Raw genomic sequence first — 23,004 nt, 5'->3', positions numbered from 1 at the left:
ATATAGTGAAGCGCTCCTCAGCGCCACCCAGCTCTCTTCAGCCAATCAAAGCCTGTGCTGGGATCAGCTGATCAACCTGATCAGCTGATCCCTCTCCTACTGGCATAAATGTCCTTCCTCACAGCGCGCGCGCGTAGCTCTCCATCTGTGTGCACTAGAAGGCTTAGACAAACCAGACGCATGCTGCTGTGCGGAAACTGCCGGTCTGAACGCGGAGACAGCCGCCCCGCCGCCAGACCGCGCGGCGGCATCTCCGCAATCCATTACACTATCATTCTAAATGGGGGGGGGGGGGGGGGGTAACTGTCCCACTGATTGTTTTAATTAATATTCCTGAAAAGTTCTAGCCTTCATTTTTAAGTATATTCAGGATAATGCACTCTTTCCATCCATTCGTGGCTATTAATAGTAATTTTTTCTAATATACATATGTGACGTGTCACGGAGATCTGAGCATTTGGCGTGATGTGTCATGACGTCAAAAAGGTTGGGAACCACTGTCCTAGGAGGTAACTCAGGAGAAAAGGTGAAGTGTGTGTGTGTGTGTGCGCGCATGCGGGAAGAGGATCAAGGGGGGGGGGGGGGAGGGGCACAAAAATCAGGTTCCGCTCAGGGCGCTGTGAAACCTAAGGCCGGCCCTGGTTGCAAGTTGGCTGCACCAAGTGCATAGAGTTGGATGCAGGGGTGCACACATTTTTGCATGTATATAAGAAAGCAGGATTTCAGGATCTATACAGGTTCACGCTATGTTGTATTACGATTTTCTCTCCTGAGGAACAAGTTGAAGCAAGACGGGTGTTTGGAAACAACTGTATCTAAGCGACTAGCATTTTATCTAATCCCAAGCACTGGGCACATTGGGTGACTAAAGAGGTGCTGGTATGGGAGACGGAGTTTGAAACTCGATTACGCTATGTCTGGCTATTTCTTCTTTTCCCGAGTGTCAATGTAGGAGGAAGTAAGACGAGAGGAGTGGCATTCAGTTCAAAAAGTAAATACTGCTGATCTGTCACAAATCAGCCACTAAACGTGAGAGTAAGAGTATACATTATATTCAATGAGTGGAATCTATTGCTGCAGACAGTGGAGCTGCTCCAGATTGAACTGTTTTGGGACTGTGGGGTGTGAGCGCAGTACGGACAATTGTACACAATTGCTGGACGTTACTCACGCACAGCAAATTTGCCAGCCTTTTGTGCATCAGGCCCAGTCTATCTGTACAGATTACCCCTGTTCTCTGCACCTAGCCATGGTTACCTGAACCAAAAGCAATTTGCATGTTGTAATTTTAGGGTGGATTGTCTTTTCTGCCCTCCATAGTATGGAGAGCCCAAGACTACAGTCTCATTTATCTTTGGACATTCCTGGAATAGAGGCAGGATAACGGCTTTATTAGCATTGAAAAAGCTGGGTCACTTAAATTATTTTTAACCACCTTGGCGGTAACGTCAAGGTGGAAAAAAGAAGCCAGGAGTGGTATTACTAGGTTATGCCTAATGATGTTGATCCAGGGATTTTATCTGATTGCCATCTGGAGTCGGGAAGGAATTTTTCCCTTTAGGGGCTAATTGGACAATGTCTTGTAAGGGTTTTTTCGCCTTCCTCTGGATCAACAGGGATATGTGAGGGAGTAGGCTGGAGTTGTACTTTGTACTGGTTGAACTCGATGGACGTATGTCTTTTTTTTTTCAACCAAAATAACTATGTAACTATGTAATCCCGAGCCTGACTAGGGGTAGCTGCCGAGAGTTCGATGCAGAATGCCGCGCGCAGCGGGCGTTTCAACTCCCCTCCCCCAGAATCCAGATGCCGGAAGCCATTCTCTTACCGTTCCTGAGGCTCTGGATCCCTCTGGGGCGATCGCCATTTCTCATCAAAACAGACGGCAATCTCACTATAGGGGTACAGTGCCACCAAGAGGATGGAGGGAGAACTGCAGCGCTGGATCCCAGGGAAGTGAGTGATGTGCAGGGCTGCTGCAGATCTTCCTAAACCGCAAAACGCCAGTGATTACCGATAGCGGGAGTGATTTTTTTTTTGCCGCGATTAACGCGGAAAAATCACTGGACACTGCAGCGTTCTGGGAGCGATTACGATTAGCGGTGCTATGCATGCTTATCGATCGCTAACGGTATGAGCCCCCCAAGTCCCGGGCGGCAGTGGGCAGTGAGTAAAAAAAGATGATCGAGGCGCCAGCCGCGCCTAAGTGGTATGCGGCCATATCATTACTACCTCCCTCCCTCCTTCCCTTGAGATCTGCCCCCCTGTGTCCCCCGTTAGCAGAGTGCGCAGCGAGCGGAGCGGGCTGTCATCTCACCTGCGTCCATGCACGTGTACCGATGTCTGGCTTCACTCTGCTTCCTGTGACGTCGCAGGAAGCTGGATAAAGACATGGTACGTGTGCATGGACGCAGGTAAGATGACAGCCCGCTCCGCACTCTGCTAACGGGGGACACTGGGGCAGATCACAAGGGAAGGAGGGAGGGAGGTAGTAATGCTATGGCCGCATCCCGCATACCACTTAGGCGCGGCTGGCGCCTCGATCATTTTTTTTTTTTTTTTTTTGCAGTGGCACCCATCCTCACCCCTCCCCACCCATGGGCACCCTTACCCTCCTCCCCACCCACGGGCAGGGTGTATGAGGGTATATTAAAAAAATATATAAGGGCATAAATATTAATAAAAAAAAATCTTCAAAAAACGATGGTAGGTGTGTTGGGGGTGTGGCCAGTGTCCCGGTTTCTTATTTTAAAATGTTGGGAGGTATGGATACAGGTGTCGATTTTGCATATTAAGTATGCAAAATCGATGGCTGTATCCATCGAAACATGATTGAACATGTTGGAAATAATCGAATCGTGCGGGAAATTGCAACGTGTGTACCCAGCATAACAGAAAATCTTACAGAAAATTGTATGGTGTGTACTAGGCATGAGGCTGGTTTGGTCAGAATAACACACAGCATGGTGTGCATTTACCAAACTACATGCTCGTTTATAGTGGTAGTGAAGCATACAGTATGCTTCATATTGCATTCCTGACGTGCGATGCGACTTTTTAGCAGGGTTGTGTGGCTGCAAAGTGTAGCGTGTAAATAGCCTTAGTATTTGAGAAATAATCACCTCTGCAGCAGTGTCCAAACATTGGAAATATTTCAAAAGCTTTGAAAGATGTTAATCTCATTAAAATAAAGAAGAAGAAAAATGAAGAAATTAAACACCATTCAGATAGGAATGCAGCATTGTGTGAGCAGCTCTGCTTCCTCCACGTGGAACTGTTTACAGGAGTGTGCAGCAGGGATGACATCACACAGCCAATCAGTGAGCTGCCTCACATCGAGGCTTGGAAAGAATTCGAAAGAGCAGGCTGGGTCTTGCCGCCCTTTCTGCAGCTCTGAGCTTCTGGTGATTGTGCTGCGTGTTCCTCTCCGCAGCCACCTGCTGCTGTTCTGTCATTACTGCTGTAGGTAAGGGAGTGTGATCTATGTGGCAGCTCTCACCAGTCACAGGGATTCAGCCACTTGTATGTGTGTTCTCCTTCATCTGTGCCATTCACTATAGTGATCCCATCGCACAGTGCGCTGCTTCCTGCTTAGCCTTTCCTTGTATCCCCTGTATGGAGGTATGACAGGAGTATTTTACTGCTTCCTATTCACATGCTCAGTATCCGCACTGCTTTTTCCAGCTATATTAGCATTAGTAAATACATCACACTGCAGTCAGCATAGAGCAACATGCTTTGCAGATGTTATTCATTTCAAAACATGAAATAAAGGGGATACTTAAAGGAGTTATCAGGGATTTTTATAGAAAAAAAACGCTACTTACCGGGGGCTTCCTCCAGCCCTAAGCTCCCAGGACCTCCCTCGCCGCAGCTCTGCCTTCATCCGTTCGCCGGAGCTCCGACCCGGTCCTCGGTGATGACGTCAGAGCGACCGCCAGGTCGCTCTGTACTGCGCCTGCGCGAGCGGCGCTGTCAATCACCGCCACGTGGGCTCCGGCATACGTGGTGGTGATTGACAGCGCTGCTCGCGCAGGCGCAGTACAGAGCGACCTGGAGGTCACTCTGACGTCATCGCTGGGGACCGGGTCGGAGCTCCGGCGAACGGATGAAGGCAGAGCTGCGGCAAGGGAGGTCCTGGGAGCTTAGGGCTGGAGGAAGCCCCCGGTAAGTAGCATTTATTTTCTATAAAAATCCCTGATAACTCCTTTAAGTCACCTTAAAAAAAAAAAAAAAAAAAGTTTCACTTACCTGGGGCTTCTACCAGCCCCCTGCAGCCGTCCTGTGCTCGTGCTGTTCCGCAATGAACCTTTATTCCCTCCCACCAGCTAGTTTCATTTGGCTGACTTGAAGATGCTCTTGCAGACGACAATGCATGCACGGATACGCGTTGCCAGGGCTGCGCAGGCGCAGTGACCCACTGCCTTCAAGTCGGCCAAATGAACCTAGCTGGCGGCGGGGGGAACAGAGGATCATTGCGGACCGGTGTGGGCACAGGACGGCTGCAGGGGGCTGGTGGAAGCCCCAGGCAAGTGAAACTTTTTTTTAGGTGACTTAAGTATCCCTTTAATCGAAAAAAATAATGGCCTGGGGCTTCTTCCTGGTCCCTCACCATCATCCCGCGAGACTCGGTTCGCCTGGTGTTCCCCTCTATAAGGCTGCTTTTTCATTTGCAAGCACAATTGCAAATATGTTTGCGCTTGCAAAAACTACTTCCACTCAATGTGATTACGATGTGAACCGTCGGGAGCAAAATTCGATTGCATCAATAACCATGCAGCGCGATGATTGTGATTAGCGAAAAATAGAAACTGGCTACGTGTAAATCACCGTGCACTAGCGATCGGCAAACCGCCGGTGGAGCGGATTGCGGCTAGTGGAAAAGGGCTTTTAGTCACGTGACTTTGCAAGTAGCTGGCCAATGCGCATGCGTGCCTCCCATCGTTGGGAACATTCTGCGCAGTAGCAATTTTTTGGCAAACAGCGGCACATCCAGCCATCTGGAGAGTGACACTGAGGTAACTGAGCAGCGAGGAATCAGGTAGCCTTCAGGGGACTGGAAGTAACCAAAGGTAAGTAACTGGGCAAAAATTTTTTTTTCAATTAAACGTTCCTTTAAAACATCAAATTATTTTCAAATTCATAAACCATCGGGTGTAGCAGGTGTGACACATGCAGCATGTGACATGATCTTTCTATGTGAAACATGAAAGGTTCAAATCTTTACTGGTTTAGCAACCTCCAGAGCTGGGTCTGGCCAGGCAAGGGGGAGGGGAGGGGCATGACCTGGGGAGGGCCAGAGGTGATCTTAGGTAAGAAGTGATAGGTCAGTAGGGGGGATGGGGATGTTGATGTTCAGTAAGTAAAGGAAGTTTGCCAGGACTTCCTTTCTGGACAAAACGAAGCCACATAATAGGTGAGTGAATTATTTTTCTTACATAGAACATGCTGGCCAAATCCTACCAGCTTCCACTCGCATCTTCAAGCGGCCCTAGAATACCCTTCATATACAATTATGTATTTATATAGCGCTGACATCTTCAGCAGCGCTGTACAGAGTATATTGTCTTATCATTAGCTGTCCCTCTGAGGGGCTCACAATGTAATCCCTACCATAGTCTTATGTCTATGTTTGTATCGTAGTCTAGGGCCAATTTTTAGGGTAAGCCAGTTAATTTATCTGTATGGTATTGGGATGTAGGAGGAAACCAGAGTGCCCAGAGGATCCCCCCACACCGCTCTATAGCCCCCTGAAATTTGTGACGTGTCGCCATCTCTGAGGTAAACACAGGGGAGACTGAATCCCTGTTCAAAATGGCTCAAAAATGTTTTCCAACACTGATTGAAGAAAGTTAATTGAGCAGATCTGTTGCGGCACCGATTTTCATTTCATGACTATGGCACACACACTACATGATGCACACATAGACATATGCAGTGTTCTCCCCAGGCTCTTTTAGCAGGGTGCTCCACCCGGCTAGATTTGGTGACCACCCGGCTGTCATCGGCTCACCTCCTCACCTCCTCCTATGCTGTAAGCACAGTTGCCCTGCATTTTCAACTCGCCCCACCCGGCTACTTTTTAATGCCACCCGGATACTATTTCATGCCACCCGGCTGGAAAAAAATTCTGGGGAGAACACTGGATATGACTATGGTAGTGATTGGAGAGATTAGATTGTGAGCCCCTCTGAGGGCCAGTTGGTGACAAGACAATATACTCTGTACAGCGCTGTGGAAGATGAGGGCGCTATATAAATACTAAATAATTTATAATATTGACCGGTTTAGTTCCTAATGGCTCATACAGTATGTATGAGGCACACGCCACAAACCGTCGCCAGTCAGACCTGTTGTTTGACGTGGCCAATCGCTGGCAACAGCTGTCGCTAGTCCGCCACGTGTACTGTGTGTGTGTGCGGACTAGCGACAGCAACCCATACACCACACACGGAGCTTCCGGCGGGGGGGAGGAACCTTCAGCGACATCTTCCGCCGCATCTCTGTCCCTCTGTGGGCCGTGTGTACGGCTGCTGCACAGAGAGACCTGGCGACGAACTGTCGCTGCTTTTTTTTTTTTTTTTTTTTTTCCCCCTCTTTTCCCTTGTCTGTTGCAACATCTGTGCCTTTTCAGAGTCCCATTCAATTGCAGAGAGTTTGTGTATTGTGTCAGCCCATAGACTATTAACATATAAACCCCTTTACTAAATGCATATAATATAGGCTTCCTGCTGAGCCGGTGCCAGCCTGCCAGGCTGTCTGCAGAGAACAATGAACTCTGATCAGAGGCAAGAGCAATACACATTTGTTGCAAGGATCTTCAAAGCAATGTGATTTCCTGTTATCTTGTGGCAAGAGTACTGAAGAAAATCTGTATTTAATGCTAGGCTTAAGCAGCCCATACACTCAGCCGATTTTCTGGCCGACCGATCGATCGCGGTCGATCGATCGATCGCAAATCGGTTGGCCAATCGACCGATCGACGGCCGATTTCGATCGATTTCGATGGATTTCCATCGAACTTGCAGGGTGGAAAATTTAGGTCGATCTGATGAGATTGCTTATCAGTTTGCATTGGCCTTAATGGAAATCTGATGGCAAAAAAATGCCATCAGATCGAATTTCAACAGATTTCAAACTGAAATCTATTGGAATTCTATCCTGGTAAAAAATGTTCTAAAAACGCATCAGATAGATCATCAGATGCATTTCTTATCTATCTGCTGCCAATCTGACGAGTGTATGGGCACCTATACACTGTTAGATAGTTATCAATCGAGCCGCTGATGGCTCGATTGATAAGATCCAACCCAATCGATACCGCGCTCGATCCCCGGAGGCGGACAATAGGAAAAAAACGAAACGCCCGCGGGGACGAGTGGGAATCGATACGAGCGGTGAGGTGTCGGCATCGAGCCGCTGGCTCGATGCCGCATAATCTAACCGTGTATGCCTAGCATTATGCTGGGATTACACCATAAAATCTTCTGTTAGATTTTTCTATTATGCTAGGAATACACGGGTCGACCCGGCGGCTCGATTAGCCGCCGGATCGACTCCCGCCGTGGCCACCCAGATTGATTCCCGCTCTTCCCCGTGGGCGCTTTCTTATCAGCCGCTCGATTCCCCGCTATTGTCCGCCCGTGGGGATCGAGCATGGAATCGACCCGGAGGGTCATCAGACCTGTCAGATATTATCAATCGAGCCATCAGCGGCTTGATTGATAAGTGGGAAACGTACCGTGTATCCCCAGCATAAGAGTCTCTAATGCTGGGCATACACAGCTCGTTTTTTTCGTATCAATCGAGCCGCTGATGGCTCGATTGATAATTTCCGACAGGTCTGATTGCCCGCCGGATCGATTCCGCACTTTATACCAGCGGGCAGAACAATAGAAAAAACGAAGCGCTGATTAGAAAGCGCCTGTGGGGACGAGCGGGAATCAATCTGCGCGGATGAGCGGTGACGCGCCGGTATTGAGCCGCTGGCTCGATACCGGTGCACTATCTAGCCGTGTATGCCCAGCATAAGTTCAGCATGTTGGAAATTTATCTATCTTACCAACTATCTGCCCAGCAATTAGGCATTGTTCTACTCAGCAGGAGATAACCAGAAGACAATGCACCAGAGATAATGACCATTCTCTACAGAAAATAATCTAATTATGCATTCTAACAGAAAAATCTAATGCTGGGCATAGACGGTACGTTTATGCATCGGAATCGAGCCACCGGGGTCGCGCCGGCATCGAACCGCTGGCTCGATGCATGGTACAAAACCGTACAGTGTATTCCCTGCATTATGCTGGGCATACACGGAGCGTTTGCTCCTTATCAATCGAGCCGCTGATGGCTCGATTGATAATATCCGACAGGTCCGATGACCTGCCGGATAGGTTCCCCGCTTGATCCCCGCGGGCGGACAATAGCAGGGAATCGAACGGAAGATAAGGAGCGCCTGCGGCTCGATCCGGCGCATAATCTGATCCGTGTATGCCCAGCATTAGATTTAAGGTCCGTACACACGCCTGATTAAAGGCAACGACGGGTCCGTCGTCACCTCCTGCTGGATGTTTTTTCAGCAGACAGTACAGAGTGTGTACAGTCTGCCGCTCAAAAACAGCCTTATCAGTCCAGCGACAGACTGTACTGTCTGCTGAAAACACGCCCAGCAGGAGGTGACGACGTACCCGTCGTTGCCTTTAAACAGGCCTGTGTACGGACCTTTAAGGCCCATACACACGTCGGATTTGCGCGAACGACGGGTCGTTTGAACGTTCCGTCGTTCGCACGTTTCCGCATGAAATCCGGCGTGTGTACAGACTATCGTTCGGGAGATAAGACTGGTTACCAGCGATCCGCCCGGCGGATCGTTGGTAACCAGTCTTATCTCCCGAACGATAGTCTGTACACACGCCGGATTTCATGCGGAAACGTGCGAACGACGGAACGTTCAAACGACCCGTCCGCGCAAATCCGACGTGTGTATGGGCCTTTACCTGCGGATAGATAAAGTTCAACATGTTGGAAATTTATCTATCTTACCATCTATCTGCTGAGCAATTAGGCATTGTTCTACTCAGCAGGAGATAAACAGAAGACAATGTACCAGAGATAATGACCATTCTCTACAGAAAATAATCTAATGCTAAGCATACATGGCAAGTTTTTTTTTTCTTATCAATCGAGCCGCTGATGGCTCGATTGATAATATCCGACAGGTCCGATGACCTGCCGGATAGATTCCCCCGCTCGATTGGGGACGAGCGGGAATTGATCCGCGGACAATCGGCCGCCGGATCGACCCGTGTATTCCAGGCATAATTATGCCTTCTAACAGATTCTTCTGATAGATTTTTCTGTTAGATTTTCTAACAGAAAATTGTATGGTGTGCTCCCAGCATAAAGGGAACCTAAACCCGAGGAAATAAAGAATTTCAATCACCTGGGGCTTTGACCTGGGGCCAATTGCACTTTCACTCTGTTTTTTTATTTGTATGTGTTTGGAACTGTAACCAGAGGCAAATGGAAGCTGCCATATTTATTTCCTTTTAAACAATACCAGTTGCCTGGCAGTCCTGCTGATCCTCTGCCGCTAATGCTGGGAATACACTGCTCGATTCTGAGCCATTTAGATGGCTCGATAGATAATTTCTGACATGTCCGATCTCCGGCCCGATCATTTCCGCGCTCGATTCTGCATGGAGGACAATGGGAAAAGATAAGAAAAACGAGCGGTTGATAAGAGAATCGCCTGCAGAATCGAGCGCGGAAAACGATTGGGCCCGGAATTAAGCGGCAAAATTCGAGCCATGTATGCCCAGCATGATGCCTGGTATACACCCTTTGCCTGCCGTACCAAATCTAGCAGAAATTGTATAAATTAGGTAGCGTTCAGGTGGGAGGCTTCGGTTGGACGTAATCACTAGCAGGGACGCCCCGTGCAGGCAGGTCTCCCACACGTTCCCCTCCCTAACCACTCACCTGTCATCCGCACCCTGGAAGCTGCAAAAAATAAATTTAAAATCACAAACACTGGTTCACACGACAGCCGGGGGCCCCGGGCTCTCTCACTGTCTTGCGAACCAGTGTTTGTGATTTTTACAGTGAACCTCCAGACTAAAAAGTCTGCATATTAATACCCAGCCTCTGTTGCTATACTGTTTGCCCCAGTCTCCCCCCTGCGCTCTGCTGTGTCCCCATAAATTAATTCCCGTGCTGGCGACATGCAGCGTGTTGCCAGCCGGCTGTTTACATCGGAAGTGTCACTCTCTGCCACTCCCCCGCCTCCTCCATAGTGCCGCTCGCCGCTGATTGGAGGGAAGGGATGCAGGTGGGGAGTGGCGATATCGGAGGCGGGGGATAGGAAGAGACTGACACTTCAGATGTAAACAGCCGGCAGGTGACACGCTGCATGTTGCCAGCACGGCGATTGATTTATGGGGGCACAGCAGAGCGCAGGGGGGAGACTGGAGCAAACAGTATAGCAACAGAGGCTGGGTATTCTATGCAGACCCAGCCTCTGTGTGCTAATTGGATTCTTAGAACCTACCTCGGGTTCTCTTTAACCCTCTGGGCGATATAATTACATCGCCCAGGAGGGGGCGCAGCACTTTTTTTTGTAATTTTTTTTATTTTTTAAATCATGTAGCGAGCCCTGGGCTCGCTACATGATAGCCGCTGCGCAGCGGCGTCCCCCCACAGTAAGCAGGAAATCACGTTCAGAACGGGATTTCCTGCTGGGCTTCCCCGGTCGCCATGGCGACGGGGCGGGATGACGTCATAGACGTCGTGACGTCAGAGGGAGTCCCGATCCACCCCTCAGCGCTGCCTGGCACTGATTGGCCAGGCTGCGCAAGGGGTCGGGGAGGGGGGGGGCTGCGCGGCACGGCGGGTAGTGGCGGATCAGCGGCGAGCGGAAGTTACACGCAGCTAGCAAAGTGCTAGCTGCGTATATAAAAAAAAAAATTATGCAAATCGGCCCACCAGGGCCTGAGAACTCCTCCTGCGCGACATACCCCGAGCTCAGCTCGGGATTATCGCCCAGGAGGTTAGGAAGAGGGAAGCTTCTGGATCCTATAGAGCAGGGGTCGGGAACCTATGGCTCGCGAGCCGTATATGGCTCTTTTCATGCCTGCATATGGCTCTCTGGCTCGCTAAAAGACGTGTGACAGAGCGGCCAGAGAGCCTGTGTTTACTAATCTGCACCGCCGCCCCCTCCTCCATGCCGGGTCTTTGTATTTATGTGTGCCTCCTTCATCGGCACCGCCTCCCGCGCCAGAACGCCTTTTCTGCCCGACCCAGATGGATGCGCTGATGCTGGCGCTGCCTGTGAAACCGTGATGTCACACGTTACGTGTGACACGTCGGCGCAGCCAGCGGGAACTGAGGCAGCTTGGCGGGGGGAGGAGCCGACCCGACGACGTGCGACCCGGAGGCAGCCGCACCCATAGCTACGCAGCCAGCCACTACTGCTCCGGAGCGCACTAGTGCACAAGCCAGCAGCAGCAGCCGCCGTCAAGGTCACTGTTCAGGAGGTCACTCCAGTCTGGTCAGTTCATTTGTGGGGAAATCGTCTGCCAATGAGATTGCATTTGTGGGGAAATAGTCTGCCAATGAGATTGCATTTGTGGGGAAACAGTCTGCCAATGAGATTGCATTTGTGGGGAAATCGTCTGCCAATGAGATTGCATTTGTGGGGAAATTGTCTGCCAATGAGATTGCATTTGTGGGGAAATCGTCTGCCAATGAGATTGCATTTGTGGGGAAATCGTCTGCCAATGATAATTGGCACACGATAATTGAACAACGTTATTAAAAAGAATGCAGACACTTATTGTACTTTAAAAGTGTTTGTTTTGCATAAAATGTACACATTACCTTGTATTTAGTTTTAAACATATTGTATGGCTCTCACAGAATTTCATTTTAAAATGTCGCGTTTATTGCTCTCTCGGCCAAAAAGGTTCCCTACCCCTGCTATAGAGGCTTCCCCCACGTCTTCCTCCTGTTGCAGAGCTCAGACCCTCCAAAGATTACTGGCAAGGGCTTGTTGGTAATCTGATCAGGGCTGGGCTCCTCTTCAAGCATGAGTGCGGCCAGAAGAGGAGCGTGGCCCCGGGTGGTGGATCAGAGGACAGTGTACTGAACTCACATGGCTTGCAGTGTGAAGACAGATACATGCTGGCCATTGAATCAGCTGACTGTCCCAACCCTACATTCATATTTCACAATTCAAAACTATTTATCAAATGCCGGTTTAAATAAAACTTTCTGACACAGCAGATTATATTTTTGGTGGATGACAGCCCTGAAAACCGATTGCAGATTATCAACCAGTCTTCAGAATGATTGTGTTGAAAACTGATTGCTTTGTCTTAAAGGGAACCTTAACTCAAAAACAAGAACAAAAATAAGTTTCACTTACCTGGGGCATCTACCAGCTACCTGCAGCCATCCTGTGCCCTCGCAGTCACTCATGGCTCCTCTGGTCCCCTGCCGGCAGCTAGTTTCGTTTTTGCCGACCCGGAGTCGGCGTGCCGCCACACATACCTTTGCATGCATTCCCGCTCGTGCAGGAAGCCATCGCGGACATTAACACGTACATTTTTACATGTTGCTGGTGCAATGCGTAAAAATGTACGCGTTGCACCAGTAACGCATAAAAATCTACGCATTAATGTCCGCGATAGCTTCCAGCACCGACTTCGAGTCGGCAAAAATGAAACCAGCTGCCGACAGGGGACCAGAGGAGCCATGAGTGACTGCGAGGACACAGGATGGCTGCAGAGGGCTGGTAGATGCCCCAGGTAAGTGAAACTTGTTTTTTTTCTAGAGTTAAGGTTCCCTTTAAGACTTCCGAGGCGACGTAAATAATCTAATTCTTACTCGCCTGTGGCTTCTTCCAGCCCTGAGCCGCCGTCTCAGTCCCTTGCCGTGCCCAGATCCTCCTCCGTGTCCCTGCTGGCCGGCTGTAGTGATCGTGACCTGCCGGCGGGGTCTGGTCCACATCATCTGGTGCGTACTGCGCCTGTGCACAACTACTGCACTAGATGACGTGTACGTGCAGAAGATCCCGCCCCGACGGCAGGTCGCGATCATTATGGCGGGCCAGCGGGGACACGGAGGAGGACCGGGGCTGCGGCAAGGGACTGAGACGGCTGCGAGGGGCTGGAAGAAGCCCCAGGTGAGTAAGAAATAATTAGTTATTTTGACTCGTAAGTCCGGTAAGCTACATACACACCAACAACGCATGTCGCCTGTCAGGATTTAGGACCTGATCCCCTTGGGCAACAGCGCTGGGCCGGGCTGCACACACACATATGTAGCTGACAATGCTCTCTGTTGCTATGCATGGGCGGCGACAAGTGGCATGCATGACGTCAAGCTGCGGGAAGGGGAGTGGCGCGAAGAATAGGATCAGCGTCGCTGGGGGTGAGTGGATCCGCTTGGCGGATCGCTTGGGGGCTGCTGTACACAAGCCTGATTATCAGATGGGGTGGTCGTTATTGCCCCCTCAGCTGACTTATGTCAGGCGTATGCACTAAAGGCTGCCATACACTGCCACCAGATCGACCAGCAGATAGATCCCTCTGTGATCGAATCTAATCAAAGAGGGATCTATTGGCTGCCTACACTGCAAACAGATTTTGAATCGATTTCACTTTGAAACCAATTCACAATCTGTGGAGCTGCTGTGGAGCTGGGCGCTCTACTGTTTAAACTTCCTGCCAGAACAGGAAGAAGTGAAGCCAGCCGGAGCCCAGCGCGGAGAAGGGACAGCAGGGACACGCGCTGGTGGAACAGGTAATGTATTTTCGGTCGTCGGACATTCGAGCTCCGCTATCGACGCACTCACGACCCACCGGCGATCGAGCGAAATCTTCCGCGTGGACAGATCGATGGGGATTTTAGACAGAAATCGATCGTTCGGTCAGCGTTTGCACGACGATTTCACAGCAGATTCAATCACAGTGATCGAATCTGCTGTATATCGGCGGGAAATCGTGTAAGTGTATGGCCCCCTTTACCATTACTGTCTGTGGCCACACTTGGGATTAGGCCACAGACAGTGGCCTAATCCCAACAAAAAACAAAGATTTGGCATTTGTTCTTTTACACAGTTAATGTTGTTATGTTTCTGTATATTCTGCACAGACCCACAATGGAAAATTACCGTAGACCCCCTCCCTGGTGCACGGATGACGATGTAGAATTCTTCAGTAGGGATAAAGGATTTCTACAGTGTGCTGTAATACAAGGTATTGTGGACAAGGAAATACATCTTATGTAAATGATATAAATCAGGACAAGGGAGGAGCTTCAAGTGTGAGCTAGCATTCACATTATCACACATGTTAAAGTGTAACTGTCAGGCATAAAATCAAAAATCCATTTATTTTTATCTGGTAAACAAGTAATAAGGATGCTAACCAGGCAATCCAAAAGTTAAAATCACCATTAGGGCTTGTTCACGTTGCATTCCGTTCGCGTTTGACGCTTTTTGACAAAAAAATTTTTTTCTCCTCCCGGCGCTCGGGTGGGTGCTGTGGTTTTTGTAAAGCGCTTTTAATAAGTGCTTTTTCAGAGCGATTGCGTTCTTTCACTCCCTGACACAAGTGAGAAAGTGAACTCTTTGACCCGGAAAATAATAAATACAATGTATTCTTAAAAACACGAACACAATCTCTGCACAAAGCGATTTTTTTGAGCGTTTTGCATTTCCCTATACCTTCCATTGAGGCAAAATCACCTCAGAAATGGTCCAGGCACCGCTTTGCTGAACGCACATCCCAGGAACCGCGCTAATATGAACCTTCTCATAGACCTCCATTGCACAAGCATTTTGGGGGCGATTTTACAAATCGCCTGCACTTGAAAAAAAGGCTGAAAATGCCTCTAGTGTTAACGAGCCCTTACAGTGTTTTCAGAATTTTTTTTCCAGCCGGGAGGAGCATGGCGGGAGAATGCAGGGCTGGCGCAACTCTGCTTACAGCATAGGAGGAGGATTGAGGGCCCGTTTCCACTTGTGCGGTGGGAATCGGCGCGGTAAAAATTTGCATGCAGATGCGAATTTCACATGCGGTTATATGCGAATTTTCATGCGAATTTGCATACGATTTCACATGGATGATGATTTATGCGAATTTAACCACGGCAGTGCCTGTCTGCTTTTCCATTGATTCCATGAGAAATCGTATGCGAATTCGCATGAAAATTCGCATACCAAAACCGCATGGAAATTCCCTATTAAACACATTGTATGCAAATCGCATAGCGGTATGCAAATTCTGATGGCTGTGCCGTGCAGATTTTTTCTGCACAGAAAAACGCAAAGGAATCCTGACAAGTGGAAACCGTCCCATCCATTTGTATTGGCTATGCAAATTCGCATGCGGCAAACGCATGCAAATTCGCGATAGTGGAAACAGGCACTAAGAGGCAAGCCGATGACAGCCAGGTGGTCACCCAAATCAGCTGGGTGGAGCACCCGGCTAAAAGAGCCTGGGGAGAACATTGCTATTACTTTTCTTGTTGATAAATGATCATTCCCCAGTTTAATATATTGGTAGGTGAACAGAGGCGCCAGAAGGATAAAAGTACATAAAATTTTTAAAAAATTGCTGGGAGGAAGTGGTGGACTCGCCTCCGTTAAAGCAGACACCAAGGACACAAGTTATAGCAAGCAGAGGTGCTCTGCTTGCTATAACTGAATTGCTGTTGTTTATCCCCTGCTTATTGCCTGAAGAAGTGGGCTGTGCCCGCGAAACGCGTTGCATCTTTGGGGTATTTTCAATAAATGTGTATATCTATACATTTACAGTCCTTGGTGTCTGCTTTAACGGAGGCTAGTCCACCACTTCCTCTCAGCAATTTTTTAAAAATTTGATGTACTTTTATCCTGGCGCCTCTGTTCACCTACCAATATATTTGAGTCCACCCCAGGTGGAGGGGTGATCTACCCCCTTTCTTCCTATCTACAGAGAGCGACTTCTTAATCCTGAGTGAGGACAGGTCTAATCTCCTCACCTGCCTAATGAGTGGTTACCTAGGTGGTAACCCGTGTTTGTGAGTATTACCATCTCACTGTTTCATTTATCCAATCAATTTTGACATACTACACCATATTGGGCTCTCGATTTCTCTTCAACTTTATTCCCCAGTTTAAATGATCATTCCCCAGACTCTTATTTGGAACATTGCTGCACAAAAGAAGTTGTAGAGCATGCTGGGTTGTCTTTTTTTTTGCTTCTTTACTTAGACTTAACTAATGCAACCCATTTGGCTGAAGCCTCTTTCCCTCCTGTTTTCCCCTCCCACACCTCTGTTCCTCTCTGATTGGCCAATCTTTCTCATGCAGAGACAATGCACTTTCTATTGCAGAGCTGGGGGTGGGAGTGCCTAAAGACTGGGAGGAGGGCGGCAATGCATACAATCAGACAGAGGAGAGTAAGGGAGGAAATGATATCAGGATTGCCTTCAAGATAGACACAGTTAAAATAGAGAATCCTAAGAAGGATTTTCTTTTTTTACTATAGAAAAATCACTAAAAACAAAACTTGGACAGTGCAATACATACACTTACCTAAAGGATTATTAGGAACACCTGTTCAATTTCTCATTAACCTCCTTGCCGGTTATCCCGAGCTCAGCTCGGGGTAACCTGCGCAGGAGGATATCTCAGGCCCCGCTGGGCCGATTTGCATAATTTTTTTTTGTTACAAGCAGCTAGCACTTTGCTAGCTGCTTGTAACTTCCGATCCGCCGCAATCCGCCGCGCCGAGTCGCTCCCCCCCGCCCCAGAGCCCTGCGCTGCCTGGCCAATCAGTGCCAGGCAGCGTTGAGGGGCGGATCGGGATTCCCTATGACGTCCCGACGTCCATGACGTCGGTGACGTCATCCCGCCCCGTCGCCATGGCGACCGGTGAAGCCCTGCAGGAAATCCCGTTCTCAACGGGATTCCCTGCATACTCTGATCGCCGAAGGCGATCGGAGTGGGTGGGGGGATGCCGCCGCTTAGCGGCTATCATGTAGCGAGCCCTTGGCTCGCTACATGATTTAAAAAAAAAATAAAAAAATGTGCGGCGCTGCCTCCTTGCCGGATTTTTTAGACCGGCAAGGAGGTTAATGCAGCTATCTAATCAACCAATCACATGACAGTTGCTTCAATGCATTTAGGGGTGTGGTCCTGGTCAAGACAATCTCCTGGGCTCCAAACTGAATGTCAGAATGGGAAAGAAAGGTGATTTAAGCAATTTTGAGCGTGGCATGGTTGTTGGTGCCAGACAGGCCGGTCTGAGTATTTCACACTCTGCTCAGTTATACGGATTTTCACGCACAACCATTTCTAGGGTTTACAAAGAATGGTGTGAAAAGGGAAAATCATCCAGTATGCGGCAGACCTGTGGGCGAAAATGCCTTGTTGATGCTAGAGGTCAGAGGAGAATGGGCCGACTGATTCAAGCTGATAGAAGAGCAACGTTGACTGAAATAACAACTCGTTACAGTCGAGGTATGCAGCTAAGCTTTTGTGAAGCCACAACACGCACAACCTTAAGGCGGATGGGCTACAACAGCAGAAGACCCCACCGGGTACCACTCATCCACTACAAATAGGAAAAAGAGGCTACAAATCAACAGTCCAAAATTGGACTGTTAAAGATTGAAAAAATGTTGCCTGGTCTGATGAGTCTCAATAGTCAGAATTTAGTGAAACAGAATGAGAACATGGATCCATCATGCCTTTTTACCACTGTGCAGGCTGGTGGTGGTGGTGGTGTAATGGTGTGGGGGATGTTTTCTTGGAAAACTTTAGGCCCCTTAGTGCCAATCAGGCATCGTTTAAATCAGGTCGTCGGAGTCGGGGCAATTTTGGGCACCCGGAGTTGGGAGTCGTGGTTTCAGAAACTGAGGAGTCGGAGTCGCATGATTTTTGTACAAAATGTACAGCCCTGTTAAGTATTAGACTAAGGAGTTGGAGTCTGAGCAATTTTGGGTACCCGGAGTCGGAGTCGTGGTTTCAGAAACTGAGGAGTCGGAGTTGGAGTCGGAAGATTTTTGTACCGACTCCACAGCCCTGGTTTAAATGCCACGGGCTACCTGAGCATTGTTTCTGACCATGTCCATCCCTTCATGACCACCATGTACCCTTCCTCTAATGGCTACTTCCAGCAGGATAATGCACCATGTCACAAAGCTCGAATCATTTCAAATTGGTTTCTTGAACATGACAATGAGTTCACTGTACTAAAATGGCCCCCACGGTCACCAGATCTCACCCCAGTAGCATCTTTAGGATGTGATGGAACAGGAGCTTTGTGCCCTGGATGTGCATCTCACAAATGTCCATCAACTGCAAGATGCTAACCTATCAATATGCGCCAACATTTCTAAAGAATGCTTTCAGGACCTTGTTGAATCAATGCTACGTAGAATGAAGGCAGTTCTGAAGGCGAAAGGGGGTCAAACACTGTATTAGTATGGTGTTCCTAATAATCCTTTAGGTGAGTGTATGTTATGTAGAGCTAGTATTTATTATTATTATTATTTATTGTATTTATAAAGCGCCAACATCTTACGCAGCGCTGCACAATAGATAAATGGGTTAACATACAGGTAGAACATACGGAAACTCACAACAAAACAAGATCATGCAAATGATTTGATAACAATACAGTGTCATAGGTCAAAATAGAGACTGTTCGAGTCTACAAGAGGGGTGGTTGCGAGTAAGATTGCATAATCAAGCTGGATACGTTAGGGAGGAGGGCCCTGCCGGAGGCTTACAATCTAAAGGGTGGGGTGGAGACAATAGGTGCGTCTTTTGAGAGGGGGTCTAACAGAACATATTATGGTGCTGGTGTAGGGGGGTATGCGAGCGTGAAGAGGTGAGTCTTGAGAGCTTGTTGGAAAGAATTAAAGGTGGGGGCGAGTCTGACGGCTGGTGGGAGAGAGTTCCAGAGAGTCGGGGTGGCCCTGGTGAAGTCCTGCAATCGTGCGTGTGACTGAGTTATGCGTGGTGCGACTAGGCGCAGGTCATTGGAGGATCGGAGGGGGCGGGCTGGTATGTGCCTGTGGACCAGATCAGAGATGTAGGTTGGGCAGGTCTTGTGCACTGATTTGTAGGCAAAGCACAGGATTTTGAAATTGATCCTAAAGCTGATGGGGAGCCAGTGTAGTGCTTTACAGAGCGGAGTTGTAGAGGCGCTGCGGTGAGAAGAATGTATCAGTCTGGCTGCCGCATTCATTACCAATTTAAGTGGGTCATTACGGTTAGAGGGGAGGCCAGATAAAAGAGAATTGCAGTAGTCTAGGCGGAAGATGACAAGGGCGTGGATAAGGAGTTTAGTGGTGTCAGGGGACAGGTAGGAGCGGATCTTGGAGATGTTGCGGAGGTGGAAGTTGCAGGATCTGGCAATACCTTGGATGTGGGCGGTAAAGGAAAGTTCAGAGTCCAGAGTAACGCCTAGACAGCGGGCTTGGGAGGTAGGGTGGATTATAGTATTTTCAATAGTGACGTGCAGATCTGGGAGGGGTGCAGCTGTGCGGGGTGGGAATATTAGAAGCTCAGTCTTGTCCAAATTAAGCTTCAGGTACCTGGCAGCCATCCAGGAGGAAATGGATGTGAGGCAGGCAGAGACTTTGTCCATGGTAGAGGAGGAGAGGTCTGGGGTGTGGAGATATATCTGGGTGTCGTTGGCATACAGGTGGTAATTGAAGCCCATGGAGGAGATGATTTTGCCAATTGAGGCAGTATAGAGTGAGAACAGTAGGGGTCCTAGGACGGAACCTTGAGGAACACCAACTGAGAGGGGTGTAGGAGTGGATGAGGAGCAATTGAAAAATGTTGTAAAGGAGCGGTTGGAGAGGTAGGAGGAGATCCAGGCTAAGGCTAGGTCCTGAATGCCCATTAGCTGCAGGGAGTGGAGGAGGAGGGAGTGGTCGACAGTGTCAAATGCCGAGGAGAGGTCCAGGAGGAGCAGGATGGAGTATTTACCTTCGGCTTTGGCAAGGGCGAGGTCATTTACCACTTTGGTGAGGGCGGTTTCTGTAGAATGGGCTGTGCGAAAACCAGATTGCAGGGGATCGAGAAGGGAGTTGGAGTTAAGGAAGTTGGTCGGGCGTTGGTGGGCCAGGCGTTCAAGAATTTTTGAGGCAAAAGGGAGGAGAGAGATTGGGCGGTAGTTGGATGGCAGAGCAGGGTCAAGTGAAGATTTCTTTAGTAGGGGAAGCACAGTGGCCTGTTTGAATACGGAGGGGAAGATGCCGGTGGAGAAGGAGAGGTTGAACAGATGGGTGAGGACAGGGGCCAGATCAGAAAAATGTGGGCGCAGAGAATCAGATGGGACCGGATCTAGGGGGCAGGAAGTGGCAGGTGAAGTTGCCAGCAGCTGGTTGACTTCCTCCACCGTGACAGGATTGAAGGAGGTAAGGGAGGAGAAAGAGGAAGGAGTCGGATGTGGTGGGGAGGCGGGGGCGATAGAGTGGAGGAGAGAAATATCCCTCCGGATGGTTGTAATTTTGTTGATAAAGTAATTTGATAGGTCAGTGGCTGAGAGGGTGGAGGTTGGGGGGGGAGGTGTGGGGTTAAGTAGGGCATTGAAGGTGGCAAAAAGACGACGTGGGTTGGAGGCTTGGGTAGCGATCAAGTGAGTGAAGTATATCTGTTTACTATCAGCGAGGGCAGTATGGTACGTCTGCAACTTGGTCTTGTATCCCAGGAAATCATTGTTGTTGCGGGATTTCCTCCATTTGCGTTCTGCGGCTCGTGTCTCATTTTGTAGTTTTTTTGTGAGGGCAGTGTGCCAAGGTTGGGGGTTGGGGCGACTGTTGGTACGAAAGGTCAGGGGAGCCGCATGGTCTAAGGCTGCAGAGAGGTTACTGTTGTATTGAGCTGCCGCTTTGTTGGGGCAGGTTAGGCTGGGGAGGGAGGAGGAGAGAGAGTGGAGGGGTGTGGCTAGTACATTGGGGTCAAGGTTGCGCAGATCTCTCTGCCAACGTCCAGTTTGGGGAGGGGGACAGAGGGTGCTGGATGGAGTGAGGGTGAAGGTGATGAGGTGGTGGTCGGAGATGGGGAATGGTGTAATGTCCAGGGTGGTAAGTGCGATGGCTTTGGAGAAAATTAGGTCCAAAGTATTACCAGCACTGTGGGTTGTGGCGTTAGTATGCTGAGTGAGACCAAGGGAGTTGGTGAGCGAGAGAAGCTGAGTGGCAGCAGAGGTGGTAGGCTCATCAATTGGAATGTTAAAGTCTCCGAGGATGATTGTTGGGAGGTCGGAGGACAGGATGTGTGGGAGCCAGGAGGCAAGGTTTTCTAGGAAGTGCGATATAGTACTGGAGGGGGGGGCGGTATAGGACTGCAATAATGGCTGGGAGGGGATGGTAGAGGCGGATAACATGGGCCTCAAAGGAGGTAAAGTAAAGAGAAGGGGGAGGGGTAAGGACACGGAAGGTGCAGGATGGGGAAAGGAGTAGGCCCACCCCTCCCCCAGGCCTGTTATCTGGTCTTGGGGTATGGCTGAGGTGTAGACCCCCGTAGGATAGGGCTGCAGCTGCAGGCAGGTCAGAGGGGGTGAGCCAGGTCTCAGTAAGGGCAAGAAAGGTGAGGGTTTTTTAGATAAAGAGGTCATGGATAGTTGTAAGCTTATGTTTTTTTTTTCTGAGATAGTATGGCTGACAGCTCCTCTTTAACCATTTAAAGAGTGCTCCATGCCAATTAACGTGGACGCGGCGGCAGCCCCAGGACTGCCTAAGGCATTGCAGTCCTGGGGGCGTGTTTTACAGGAGATCGCGTAATGATGCTCCGCTCCGCCATCAGTCTCCCAGCGTACAGCGCTGCAATATACCTGCTCTGCTCCGGCTCCAGGCGCCCTCCTCCATTTAGAACTAATCCCCTCGCTGCCGCTTGGCGTTGCTGGTGTGAAGCAGCAACAAGCGTTTGCTCAGTAATGGCAGCCCTGTAACAGGAAGTGACATCACTTGCTGGCAGCTGTGGTTACTGGGCAACGCCCGCCGTCACTTCACAGCATCCCACCAAACGGCAATCCAGCGAGGGAGATTGGTTCTCAATGGAGGAGGGAAAAACTGCAGCTTTGACAAGATCGTCTTGCCCCTGATCACGATTTTGGTTTAAAAAACGAAAATCGGTCAGCCCTACTGGTAATACAGGAACTTATTAGTACTAGAAAATTATGTCAGTTTTGTTATCGGTTTTCGTACCTCTTTGTATAAATGAATTGAGATCTTGTCTCCTCTGGTTGGTTAGGTCTGCGTGATCTCTATTTTTCTGAAACATTTTGTGATGTGACCATCGTGACTGAGGGCAGAAGGTTTCTGTGCCACAGGTTAGTATCATTGTGACAATACAGTTAATGTAGCATATTGCCCTATTTGAAAATCAGTCTTCCATTATTTGTGAACTTACAACACACGTGAAACTATTTATTTTGTATAGCAAAAGTCAATGACAAGTCCTATCTAAGTGTTCATAAAAGTAGATTCGTGAACAGGGATCTGCTGTCTGTGCATTGCGTACTTGTAATAATAGCGTCATTATATTGGGTGCCTGCTTATGCCGATATTTTGAATACCGGTTAAGTAACATAACCAATATTCTACTATTGGCTTCTGCAACCTAAACCTCACACTAAGCCACCCCCCACCTATTCCTAACACTACCCTCACCCATACCTATGCCCAACGCTAACCTCACCCGTACCTATGCCCAACGCTAACCTCACCCGTACCTATGCCCAACGCTAACCTCACCCGTACCTATGCCCAACGCTAACCTCACCTTTACCTATGCCCAACGCTAACCTCACCTTTACCTATGCCCAACGCTAACCTCACCTTTACCTATGCCCAACGCTAACCTCACCTTTACCTATGCTCAACGTTAACCTCACCTTTACATATGCTCAACGCTAACCTCACCTTTACCTATGCTCAACGCTAACCTCACCTTTACCTATGCCCAACGCTAACCTCACCTTTACCTATGCC

General features: G+C 49.1%; 1 protein-coding gene across 1 annotated transcript in view; it reads left to right on the top strand.

The window, feature by feature from the left end:
* LOC137561024 (kelch-like protein 24a) overlaps window positions 1-23,004 on the top strand; it is a 90,911-nt gene that overhangs the window by 55,241 nt on the left and 12,666 nt on the right. The window contains exons 4-5 of the mRNA XM_068272237.1: window positions 14,158-14,261; window positions 22,265-22,343. Of these exons, the coding sequence (XP_068128338.1) occupies window positions 14,158-14,261; window positions 22,265-22,343 (183 nt within the window). The remainder of the gene's footprint in view (window positions 1-14,157; window positions 14,262-22,264; window positions 22,344-23,004) is intronic.

This window comes from Hyperolius riggenbachi, chromosome 3 (genome assembly GCF_040937935.1).
Source record: "Hyperolius riggenbachi isolate aHypRig1 chromosome 3, aHypRig1.pri, whole genome shotgun sequence".
Taxonomy (NCBI): Eukaryota; Metazoa; Chordata; class Amphibia; order Anura; family Hyperoliidae; genus Hyperolius; species Hyperolius riggenbachi.
This window is presented reverse-complemented; position numbering and strand designations above follow the sequence as displayed.